This window comes from Lissotriton vulgaris, chromosome 11, assembly GCF_964263255.1.
Source record: "Lissotriton vulgaris chromosome 11, aLisVul1.2, whole genome shotgun sequence".
In the NCBI taxonomy this organism is placed as follows: domain Eukaryota; kingdom Metazoa; phylum Chordata; class Amphibia; order Caudata; family Salamandridae; genus Lissotriton; species Lissotriton vulgaris.
This window is the reverse complement of record NC_141699.1, coordinates 117077681-117090811: the sequence shown is the minus strand read 5'-3', so window position 1 is coordinate 117090811 and position 13131 is coordinate 117077681. Positions and strand designations below refer to the sequence as shown.

Here is a 13131-nt window from a genome sequence, read left to right as displayed (position 1 = left end):
GCTACTGCGGCAGTCAAGAGACCACCCGACAAGCATGTGGTGGTCCAACCACCACATTTGAATAGGACTGCCATGCTGGCAGTCGGAAAGTGCTCCTTTCCACAGCAACTTGTCCTGCAGACCAGAAAAAGTCGCTGTGCAAAGGGGCTCTTCCAGCACTTCTATGCACTGTGTACTCTGCACCATGTGGTGCATGGAGGTGTGTGGAGGCACTAAAAGTGCCCCCTGGTTCACTTTACAGTGGCCCACGATGGACGGGCCCTATTTGGGGCCCCCAAAGTCCGTTTCCATCAGGCTTTCCATGCCAGTCTTTCCGACATGAAAAGGCTGTCGGAAATGAGAATCTTATTCCAACGTCAGTGCCTGCTTCGGTACCACCTCAATTTGGGATTGAGATTCCAACCGCCACCCAGTCAGGATCAGATGATCCTATCGGAGGCAGAGGTCTTTCCCCTCAACCGCTGTGGTCTTACCGCCTACATTGTAATGCGGTGGTCGGACCGATGTCCTGTCGGTGGTGGTCTGACCGACATCAAAATCAGGCCCTTTGACTCTGTATCACTATTCCTGCCTGTTTAACGTGGCTGCATGAAGTCAAACGGAGTTGAAAGGAGGGGTGGCGGTGTTGGGCAAGGCAAGAAAAATATATATATATATATATTTCCCACCACCGCTGGTCAGGAGTAGCGCTGGCACGAGAGGTCCTGTTGCAGCCACCAGCTGGCTGTATAAATCCGCTCCACAACACATCAAAATGATGATGAGAACAGGACACCCAGAGCTGCAATATCAAAAGAGTGTTTATTCGGCAGATGACAAAAGTTCCACGACGCGTTTCGCCATTACGGCTTGGTCACGCTCAAGACCAATAACGCAATGAATCCTTTCAGCTGCAGAGCAGTGCACTAGTAGGCTCCAGACATCTCTGCATGGCAGTCCTTGTTGCTTGGCGTGGAACGCCTGGATTTCCAGGAACACAGTCATCGACTGATAATGGCAAGACTTCAAGTGCGCTGGAAACGTGGACAAGCAAAGGGGGGAAAGAGGGAGGGTTGGGGGCAACAAGCAACGCAGTTGGAGGGAGAAAAAAACTTCCCTATCAGAGTATGACCAATGGAAGGAGCGCTATAAAGAAATCAATCAGTACTTGGTTCATCGAAAGGACAAACACACGAAGGTAAAATGAAACGAGATGCAATGACCAATAAGCGATAAAGCCATCCAATGGTAAGTACTGGGTGGGCTTTAAGCCCTTAAAAAAAGCTCCGGCAAGCAACAATGGACGTGCTGTCTTAGACAAGATATAAAAACCAAAGGATAAAGTGGGGTTAAAGGTAAGGTGACAATGTCAGTTAATATACCATTCTGAACTAAAAAAATAACACTTAAGTTCACCAGTTATAGTTTACTGAGCTAACTAGAACTTGCGCCTCGCCATGCAATGCTTATTACCTCACCTTGTACATCACTAATGACATGATTGATTACATCCCTAATGACGTCATCCAATGAGTGTGACAGTTTGTGATGCGCTTCTGACTCTGAAAGGTATTCAGTGAGCTACGACTAGAGGAAAGCATAGCTTCGATAGTGCTAATGAGTATAAGCTTCTACACAATACTTGGCCTTCTAAGGGGCTGGTGTGTGGAGGGTGTGGGCTCTCCATGCAGTTGATCTCTGGACAAAGGCTGTGTAGGTAGTGGCTCTCAGTGAAATGTTGTGCACAGGGCGATGGCTGTGAGCAGCAGGGGCTTGGCGACCTAATGGGGTTGGATTGTCTGGAGGGTGTGAGCTCTCCATGCAGAGCTGTGCATAGTGTGAAGGCTGTGTGTAGTAGGGCCTTGGCCTCTTAATGGTACAACCAACTGCAAATAATTTTCCAGGACACAAGGGACACATTTAGATGGGTAGGTTATAGGTGGGTGAAAATAACTAATCATATATAAAGGTTTTTAAACTCTATATCAATTCATAAAGCACTTTATATGTATATCTGATAAAATGCACACTTCTCCAGATTGCCTCCCTACCTGCTCAATGTGTGTTACGTTCCGGATGCCGAAGGCAACTGTGTAGAAGTCAAATTTATCATCCATGAATGGAAGTTCTTCTGCATTTCCTACCACCCAGGACAAGCCTGCCCATTGAAGGAAAAAAATAATATATTTGTTACTCTACCAACCTTTGGCACTATCAAAATGCTTTGTTCAAACAGCAGTAGCGGCACCCCCCTCCCCCCAGCGCCTTGAGACCCTACGGGTAAGTAGTGCGCTCTATAAATGTCTTTGATTGATTGATTGATTGATTGAAACACAAGGTCGAAAATCAAACGTAACACCATCAAATGTACAGCCCTTTTTAAGGGTTATGTAAGTTAATGACAAGCCCATATCAGGTATGGTTTCCCTGACAGGGTGTAAGTCATGGCTTATGGTTTTAAGTTTTTGATTTGAAAACACTTAACTTTAGGAAGATTTAGTTTTTCATTGAATTTCTTTATTTCAAACCCACATGTTTTTTTTTTACAAATGTTACAGTTGTTGCACTACCTAAACCATACAATTAGAGCAACTACACTTTTTTAAAAGGAACATTAGCGGATGGAGGAAGGGCCGTCGCTTCCATCCGGCCCCTGTAGTGCACGGTTTTCGGGGGTATATGCAGGGCTGAATGTGGGGCTTGGCCTGCAGCCAGTACTTGAGTTCTAGGGCTCATGTTCACAACCTCCCCATGAACAATCCTTGGCTTTTTGTGTGTTGGAAATCGGATACTGAGCATCCTCTGTAGCCAAGACCTGTGAATCCGAACTTCACTTCACCTTAGCCTCACCTGTGACAACTTAATACCTTTGCTCTTTTTTGTTGAAATGTTCATCAAATACCTTGTGTGGTATGCAAGCTTTTTTTAGTAATACCTAACGAAGGGCCTATGCCTTTCTTCACCCACACTCACTCTCTGTCCTTCAATCTTGCTTACAATGGTGCTTTATATTTTGTATTCACTTATTTGTCTTTGTGAACCGACACCATAACTCCCGCCACGCACAACTATAACCTTACATCTTCACAGCATACGGCCACCCTTCAATAGTCGCATTATTCACTACGGAACTAGCTTTGGAATAGGACTAACACCTAACATCAGGGCATCCTGTTTTGTTTGCCTTCTGTTCAATATCTCACAGCTTGGTAAAGCTCACAGCCTTTGACCTTAGTCAAACATGTACTGGGTGCCAAGAACAATAGCAAACATTATTGATGGATAACACCGACAAAGCATGATAACTATCTGGATACTAAACATATGACTAAAAAGTTCTAAATGCCTTTCAAAGCAAAAAGCTAAAGTTCATTTCATACAATTGTGGAGAAATTGCTATACACAATAATTTTGGACCAATGCCTTAAACAAGCACGCCTATGTAAGAAGACTAAAAAGTCAAATGTATCCACATGTTTCAGATTGCCTGAAATTCACTGACTATGACACACTGAGCACCACATCCCAACTTGTTTCTTAACAAATATTAACTCAACATGAGTTGAGAAATAAAAGGCCTATCACCACAAGAAGGTTTGGTTGCATTTTATGGCAAACATAGAACAGTATGGCTCACCCTCAGAGGTACCGAGGTCAAGTGCTTTCCGCTTTCCGACTTTCAACATTTCTTTGTTTATGTCGCAGATCACAGCTTGGGAGCCGCCCAAGGAGCATGTGTCACCCTGTTGGTAGCGTTCAGCAATTTCCTGCCAGGACAAATCTTGCTTCGATTTAAGCAGCTGTCGGAGCTGGCGGTCCCGCTGGGAGCGCACGTAATTAATGAAGCGAACGGCGATGTCACCTGGGGAAAGAAATACAAAATGATACACCAAAGACATTCACAAAGAAGGAAATAAGAGTGGACATCCAAGGATGTTCACAGAGGGGCCACGTCTCTCAGATACCCTTCTTCAGGCAGCAGGGACAGGACAGCAGGCTCCTTTAGATACCCTGTTCTGTAGATCTGACCCAAGATAAGGTGAAAGGTCAATAACTCAATAACTTGCAGCTAAACAAACCGAAGGTTTGTGGATACAAAAATGGATGTAATAATCATTGCAAGTTACCAAAGATATAAAATGAAGTTTAAGAGGCATTACATTTTGTGCAAATAAAGAGCCAGTAGGGTAAGAGGTCAAGACTCAAGAGAGCAGAAAGGCAACGAAGACAAAAGAAAGAATAAAAGTGACAGACAATTAACCATACCAGTTCCTCCAGCCACATCCAAGAGCTGGGTTCCAGGATAAGGATTCATCCTGTGGAGCAGGTAGTCTTTCCAGAGCCGGTGCACGCCCAGGGTCATAGCATCATTCATTAGATCGTATGTCTTGGCCACTCTTTCAAAGACCTGGTAAACTGAAGAGAAAGTGACACCACCGCATTGCTTATTTAGATCGATGTACTGTTAGGTATATGCCAACTGACAATTCTTGACTACTGAAACAACCTCCCAGGACTGTTACTCATACTGCATCCCCTCTAAGGTTCCCTTTAAGCCTTTGTCATCTTGCCACCAGATACATGACATCATTTTCCCTGCAGGCATCACTGCATCGAATCATCCTGCTTAAGCAACACACTGCTTTTATCCTACAATCCATTTTGAGAATGTCTTTAAAAATATATATATATATTTTAGGCATTTTTCAGTTCTAAGGAACAATAACAACAAGTTCATACAATAGTCATCAAGCAACATGCTGGATGTAGTTCTAAGCGGGTCAGATATAACCTAGCGATTGGTAGACAAACGGAGTAAGATGTATGTAGGAGCGGTGGAGAGAAGACTATACCCCTGCCACCAGCCTCAAAGATAGGACTATACCACACTCTAATCAGCCTCTCACCCATGCTCAGCTCAGTAATCCGGGGGAAATAGTTCCTGGCACGGCTTCCATATCCTAGTCTGTTTCTGAGGGCACCCCATGCCTCGTAAGAATGGTTAAACAAGAGGGCCCACAGCTGGTTCGTGATACAAAGCTACTCAAAATGCACGCCACATTCGTAGCTCAGCACTAGGTTTTCCGGATCATTAAAGGATGCCTTCTTGGCACGGAGGATGGGGATTTTACCGGTCAAACCCCACATACCCCCCTGGAAACGCACATTCGCAACCACATCATGCAGATTATGTGGCAAAACCAAAGAAGACATGCTACATCTTCTATGCATATGTTAAGTCCCTAGACCGGGAGAGGAGAGAGTTGTTAAAATCGCATATAAACTAAATGCATATCCGGTCTGGTAGGCAGGCAGTGAAGGCGTGCTTCAAAGGGGCCAATGCTAAATTAATCTGCAGCTTTGTCCGCCTCATGAAAGCTGCACAAACAAAACTTTTCGCGGCAGCCTGAGCATAACTATTTACGCCCAAGCCCTACAGTCCGGTAACTCTCCTCGACTCCCAGCACGCTTGGACATTAAGTTTAGCAGACTATGACCAAATAATAGATCATATGATCCACGACCACAGTCGTTGCCCCGTGGCCAGGGACTCATCTACACCCTTCACTCGAACTACACACTTTTATCGTAAATACTTTTTGTGCATTTTAACTAGTCAACTGTTCATTTTTTATTACACAGCACCTTGTTTTTAAGAAATATGAAATTCTGCTATATATGTACTCCTTTAAATATTTTATATTGATGTATTGACTGCTAAGATTTCAAATTAATCAAGCAATAAAGATTACTTACTCTAACCGATCCCTGTCCCAGAATTTATTCACTGGACAGCATTGTATCATCTGCTATTGATATAATAGAACAGGATATGCTAATGTTACAACATGGTCAATCCCAATTACGTTCTATTGTACAGCTAGGCTGAACGTTACAAAACCTCCGTTCAGGCTACGTGCCATGACGTCTAATCAACACAACGTCATTATTTTCTATCTTTAACCTTACTGATAGACAAATCTTGTTGGCACAAAAAGGAGCAGACTATACGGTGCTGAGCATTGAAAAACTAGAGAGATTACCATTGACCATGCCGGAAAGACCTGTCATTGAATGGATAATACATGGCACCATTACAATCCCGATAACAACTTTTCAGTTTCAATACTGCCAAAAGTATATACCAGCAGGCCTGTATGAAAGGTTGGGTAAAGGATACATCAAGTCAACCTGGAATTTACCTTATACACATAGATGTTATAGTGAAGGGAAAAAAGAGGTATTTCTTAGTGGTAACAATTGTAAAAAATCACTAAGCGGTACACTTCTGTGTCAAGGTATTAACTTGCATGGAGCCTGCGAAGGTTCATCAAACAACCTTTCATGTCATCTGCACGGCACCCCTGCTACACAGATAGAGCCTTTTTCAGACAACTTTCCAACGGTAGTTACGTTATAATAAGTGACCGCAGCTGTTGTGGCATGATGCCAGGAAAAGCCTATCTCAGGAGCGTTACTTCCAGGGTCATTTGTTGTATGCAAGTATTGTATCCAAATAGCAATCCAGACATGGAGGCAGCAATAAGGCCTTCTGTGAATATCTCTTCTATTCGAATTGATACTTTAGCAGAATGAAGTCTATTCTTTTACAAACAAGTGTGCCTTTAACCTCGTCCAAAGAGACGTATGACCTGCAAGTTGCAAGGACAGCGGCAGAGATATATACCCTATTATCGACAAATTGCCCCGTGCATTTCGTAGAAATGTTAAGCCAAATCTTAAACATGTCAGATACCAGTGGCATCACACATGTATTTAAGACAATTTTTTCGGAACTGTTAGCACCCTTTGAAACAGTTCTGGGCATCTTCCCGAATTTTGTGCATTCCTTTTTCGGTGGCCTGCCTCTTATTTTGGGACTCGTAGCAGGAATTTTATTTTTGTTCCTTCTGCTCCGATATGGCAAGCCAAGTCACAGACAAAACTCAAGCTACGATGGAAGAAACGATCCTAGCAATACGATACAGAGAACGTATCACTAAAGTCCTCGGATTGGCCAGGCTAAGAGATCTGAATACTACCTGCTTTCTTTCATTTAGACCAATCTGGCAAAATTGCATCTTACCTGTGCTTCGATGTCTGCTATGTGGAGAAGAATGTCTTACACTACCATCAGCAGTACCAATGGATATCGATAGTTTGCTCGGTCCGATAACGACTCATGCTACATGTTGTCCCCGCGGCTACCTATTCTGATGACGGTATTCGTTGAGACTTCACCATAATCGTTGAGACTTCACCATTACGATTAGGTGGCGGTGAAGTACGAGATAAAAGCGGCACCACACAGGTACAACCTTCCGTGACCATTGCTGATCTAAACACCGATGATGGCAATGCATCGCATATATACACTATTTCAACTTTTTCGGAGTTGGCCCAACTTTCACCTACTGTTGTAGACGCATTTTTTGCCGGCCTATCTGAAGGGATGTTCTCCCCCAACAACGAGAATAATATTTGAAATAGTGAGCACACAGCGTTCCCTGAACTCTGAATTCGGCCTTCAGTTTTGATAAACAGCACTGCTGAAAACATCTGGAACAATTTTTTTCCATGAATGCGAAATTATTTTTTCCCAATTTCCAAAATATTTACTTTTTTTGGGCACAAGGTACTCTGCTTAAAGTAGAACTGTTCTTAGAGAACAGAACTTCTGTTATTAGAGACTCTAGAGACAATATTTTGAAATCAGCCTCTAGTACATTTACAATCTTGTATGAATATGTGATGAAATGGTCTCGACTTTTTTTTCTGTATTTAGAGCCATTTCATGAATGTAATTTTCGTGATTCATTCAGTCAACATTCTAAATGAACAAAATTTTATCTGAATGATACCACTGCTTGAAAGCGTACAGTATAATACTCATTTTCGTGTATCTATACCATTTCAAATGCCTTTGATGTATTTTGGGGTGGGCTGGAAAAAACATGCATACTTATGGGTTTATATATTGCTTAGTATTTAGTAATGATGGACATTATACGAAGAGTGGGTGTTGTGAACGTATCTAGGACCCTAATTAAATATTTCCGATTTATGCCCTTATGTGGTTATAACAAATCATATCCTTATAAAGGCATAAGAATCACATCCATATTTAGTTATAGCCAATGCAGTCCGAATACGGCAAGGCTACTTCCCTAGACTCCTAGAAAGTACAACACGTCCTTTAAACAAAACAAACCTCCAGCAGCCCGGGAATTCCCCCTGCTTTTATTATGATTTGTCCTAGAACTCCTGAGAGTCCTGAAAGAACTGCCAGTTCTTAGTGACAGTTCTTAGTGACGTCTTATGTCCAACCTTACGTCAAACACGGCACCTTCCAGGTATAAATATACCAGCATTTGCCTTAAGCAACACACAGTGGTTTGGAGCAGAACAGCTATCTACTTACCCAAAGCCCAGCTGATGCGAGTGCCGAAGGAAGCGGTCCCTCCCATTTGACGCACTGAGAAAGACGCTGTCTTTTCTCCTGCCGAGAAAATCCAGCTCCAGTGTTTCCAGTCACCCTTGCGGGTTACTGGGAGATCGAGTCCTGAGAACGAGATACAAGACCTCCTTCATTCTAAAACCAAGGTACGGAGCTGATTAGATCCTTAGAGAATTCTTGATTCAGATTCTTGGCAAAACTAACTTAAACTTAAACTGCAACTCCCTTACTCCTTCCCACGTACTAGGCTTAGGTTAGGTACACTGGGGTAGGCGTAATTTAGAAGCACCAGTTGAGTACGTTTAGTCAAACTTTTATCTTTGTATGTATTGTATATATTTTATCCGTTTTAAGTATCATATGGCTCAGAAACCATATCAATAATTTTACAGTATTATTTCATAATACTCCTTTTACTGCATGCACTTTACTTTATGATAAGTATCGCAATTGTGGAATTCACTTCTCTTGCATGAGAAAGAAGACTGCTCAATAAGTAACATCTTTTATTGAAAACACCCATCTCTCTATTTCTCTGCACTCTGGTGAAACTAAGTATGCACGATTGACTAGGTGAAATAGCTATCTATTGTTTTCACACGACTCTGGAGATATACTCTTTATTCTGGAGGGAGCAAAGTTGTCATGTTTAGGCGGTTGTCAGAAACTAATCCCTTCTTGTCTAATCAGGGAAGTTAACTCCTACCTGTTCATTCGAGAAAGTTTCTAGTGACCTCTGAGCTAGCTTGCATACCTAATTAAGTCTAACATATTCAGTAGAGACCTAGTCAACCTCAGTCCTACGTCTAAACTGCCGTTTATGTTATTCCAATGCGCAGAGCCTATTGGGAATATAGGAACTACACTACACTTGAATGGACGGAGAATCTTCTGGCTCCAATTTTGTGCAATGTCACTTTGAGCAATGGCCTGTCCTAGGCCAGTTTTCGGAAGGTGTTAGTGCTCATCAAAACATCCTGGACAGTGAGCCAAACGCCTCAATGCAGTTTTGGATCACAGGATATCTCCAGGTCACGTGCAAGAATGTGGCATACTCTCAATGATATCAGAGGCAGGTGGGGGAAAAGTTCCAGCCCATACCCCATAATTATTCTCTGGTGGAGTAGACTATGTAAATATATAAACTGAAACAAGCAATATCGGGTGGAGATGGCAACCTCCCTATAAGCCATCAAGGCATCACTCCAAACTGCCAAAATCCTCTTCCAATGATAGTCTCTGGTGGGAAGCGTCATGGGTATTATTAAAAAGCGGCTCACAAAGTTTGGAAACCATTGCTTCCAACAATTTTCATCTTAAGATTGGCTTAAATGAGCTATTTCTCCTGCATCTCTCAAATATGGCATGATGACATGCGGGAGCTGCAAGTATCGAAAACATTGGGATCTGTATAAATCAAATTTGTATTGCAAATCTGAAAAGGGCACACTCAGCAACTGTGAGGTCAAATCCCTGAGCTGACTGACAATCACATCCCAGCAGGTGAAGCCCTTAAGAGTGGACACCTGTGTCTAGTGGGTGCAGAGTAGACCCACAGAATAGTCTCTCCCGCGGGTTTGTGTCCCATTTTATAGAGTGCAGGCTTTCTTTACAGGAGCAGGATATAATTTAGGTGGAGAGTGGTAATTCCCACAGGATGCATCACCACCCGATAAACGTAATGGAGGGGGGAGTTTCCCCCCCATGACCCAACTCGTGGTGAAGGCTAGGTCACAGCATGGCTGGACATTATTATTATTATTATTATTATTATTAACGAATTTTGTACCGCGCACGGTTACCAAGAGGCATCCCAGCGCTTATAGAGAATCAGAGCAAGCTGCCTGTATGGAGCAGAACAGATCTGGAATTATTCTGGAAATAGATACGTTTTCAGATGTTTCCGGAACCTGAGCAGGTTTGGTTCAGAGCGTAGTGAGAGTGGGAGGGAGTTCCAGGCGTGTGCAGTATGGATAGAAAAGCTCCTGCCACCTGAACGGGCTCTCCTAATTCTCTTTATCTGAAGGAGGTGTTTATTATCGGAGCGTAAGGCTCTAGTGGGCTTATAGGGCCGAATCATGTCCTTCAGAATAGCAGGTCCTTTCCCCTGAATGCTCTTGTGAGCAATACAGAGGGCCTTGAAGGTCACTCTCTCTTTGACCGGGAGCCAATGGAGTGCCTTTAGAGCGGGCATGGCTGATTGCCTGGCCGGAACGTTCCGCAGCAGCCTGGCTGCCGCCTTCTGCACTTGTTGCAGGATTTTGAACGTTGCTTCCGGTGCTCCGAGAAAGAGTGCATTACTGTAGTCCAGGCGTGAGATGATTAAACCTTGGACTAACCGCTTCCGGGAGAGTTCAGGTAATAGGGGGAGAACCTTACGGGCCGATCGGAGCAGTCCATAACACACGCCAGCGATCTTCTTGGCGTGTGTCCTAAAGGACAGATAAGGCTCCAGCCAGAACCCCAGGCTCTTAATCTCCTTCTTTGGGTCAGGCGGAGTGCCCATACAGTTGGGCCAGCTGCTCGGCGAGAGGGCAAAACTTGAGCGGCCCAAGATCATCAGCTCAGTTTTTGAGCCATTCAATTTGAGCGATGACCTGGTCATCCAGTCAAACACCTCTCTTAGGCATGAATGGAGCGTTTCAGGCTGTTTCTCCAGCTGTGTCAGACCCACCACTAGCTGAGTGTCATCCGCATAGCTTATGGTCTTAAAGCCAAACGGAGACACCACACCCTCCAGGGGTGCCATATACACGTTAAATACCGTGGGGCTCAGGGATGAGCCCTGAGGCACCCCACAGTGAAGTGGAAGGGGAGGAGATTTCGCGTTGCCTTCCCAAACCTCGAAGGTACGCCCTTCCAGAAAAGAGGCCAGCCATTCCAGGGCCACTCCTGTGACACCAGACTCTGCTAGGCGTTGTGTCAACAATCCATGGTTGACAGTATCGAAGGCCGCACTTAGGTCCAGGAGGATCACTGCCATTGACCCCCCTGTATCCAAAGTGCTTCTGGCCTCCTCTACCACTGCTAGCAGAGCCGTGTCGGTTCCATGACCCGGTCGGAATCCCGTCTGGGAGTCCCTCAACCGACCATCCTCCTCGAGAAAATTGGACAGTTGGCGATTAACCAGTTTCTCGGCAACCTTACTAATCCCTGGTAGCAAGGAGATGGGCCTGAAATTGGCTACGTTCTGTGGATCTAAGCCAGGCTTCTTCAGAAGCGCTTTAACGACTGTGCTCTTTTAGTCCGGCGGTACTGTGCCATGAGCGAAGGAGAAATTGACCAAATCGGTCAAAGGCTCTCCTATCGATGGGGCAGCCTACTTTAAAAACCGCATTGGGACTGGGTCTCGAGGCGAGCCACTCTTCAAGCTCCTGAGGACCTTCAGTACTTCGCCTGAGGTTACGGGGCCAAAAGACGTCAATAGATTTTCCGACATGCTTAAGTCCTCAGACGGGGTCGGGGTTCCCATCACCGGGGGGAGAGAACTAATAATGGTGTCAATTTTATCTTTGAAGTAAGTGGCCAATTCCAGACATTTTTCCTGTGGTCTGTCGTGGACAAGAATGGGATCCGGTGGTTTAAGAAGCTCCTTCATCACTAGGAAGGCTTCCCTGGATGAGGACGCAGCATGACTCACTCTCTCCCCAAAAAAGGAGGCCTTTGCAGCGCGTATAGCAAGTTTATACGTCCTTAATTCCCTACGGTATTTTTCCCTACTCTCTGTCTCCGGGTTCTTCCTCCATAGTCTCTCCGCCCGTTTACAGTTCTTTCTCAGGGTTCTCAGCTCTGGGGAATACCATGGGGCGGACCCTACTCTCTTATCCCTAATAAGCATCTTCTTGATTGGAAGCACATGGTCCACTGCGTTGGTCAGCCAGTTCCTCATCATAGCGTCTGCAGTCACTGGATCCTGACCTTTCTCAGGCTGGGAGCCCTCCAACCGGGCATTCCAGGCCTCTACCGGGAGCCTTGACCATGCCCTGTCTATTCTAAATTTCCTGGGTGGGAGGGTATCATCTTCCTTTACCTCCCAGTTTGCCATGATCAGTGAGTGGTCAGACCAGGGAAGAACGAGAGGGGGCATAGCTGATAAACCCATCATGTTCGTGAAGAAGGGGTACAAAAGGTGCCCTTTAACATGTGTGGGCCCGGTGTTTATCAAATTCATCTCCAGGGCGGTCAGCTCGCTCATCAAATTGGTTGCCACTGGGTCAGTTACCTCATCGAAATGGCAGTTGAGATCTCCCAACAGAATAAAGTTGGACGAAGCCGAGGCCAGGAGAGTGGTGGTTTCCATGAGCGAAGATGTGAACTCCCCCACACTCCCAGGTGGACGATAAACTAGAAGGCCTGTCAGCGTGCAGGTAGGGGAGAATTTAAGGGAGAATTGGCAGCTCTCACAATCTTTCACCCCTGCCTCCCATGCTTTGCAGCCCAGTGATTCCCTATAGATAATGGCCAAGCCCCCCCCCCCCCCCTCCCTGCGCCTCTGTCAAGATGGTAGATCAAATATCTCGGCGCCAGCGCTGTAACCACATCCAGACCCGAGGCGTCAGATAGCCAAATCTCAGTGAGAAACAAGGCATCAACCTTGTGGTCCAGGAGTAGGGAGTTAATCTCCGTAGCTTGGCAGGGAAGGGATCTGCAATTCAGCAGGGCGAGATGACGCAGGGTAGTGGGGGTAGTTACTC

The 13131-nt window shown here is 44.9% G+C and overlaps 1 protein-coding gene across 1 annotated transcript in view; it reads right to left on the bottom strand.

Moving 5' to 3' along the window:
• The window catches only part of COQ5 (coenzyme Q5, methyltransferase), a 58539-nt gene that overhangs the window by 21678 nt on the left and 23730 nt on the right, over positions 1–13131 (bottom strand). Inside the window, exons 2-4 of the mRNA XM_086942853.1 lie at positions 4246–4395; positions 3617–3841; positions 2031–2137 (exon numbers count right to left, since the gene is read on the bottom strand). Coding sequence (XP_086798979.1) covers positions 2031–2137; positions 3617–3841; positions 4246–4395 — 482 coding nt within the window. The remainder of the gene's footprint in view (positions 1–2030; positions 2138–3616; positions 3842–4245; positions 4396–13131) is intronic.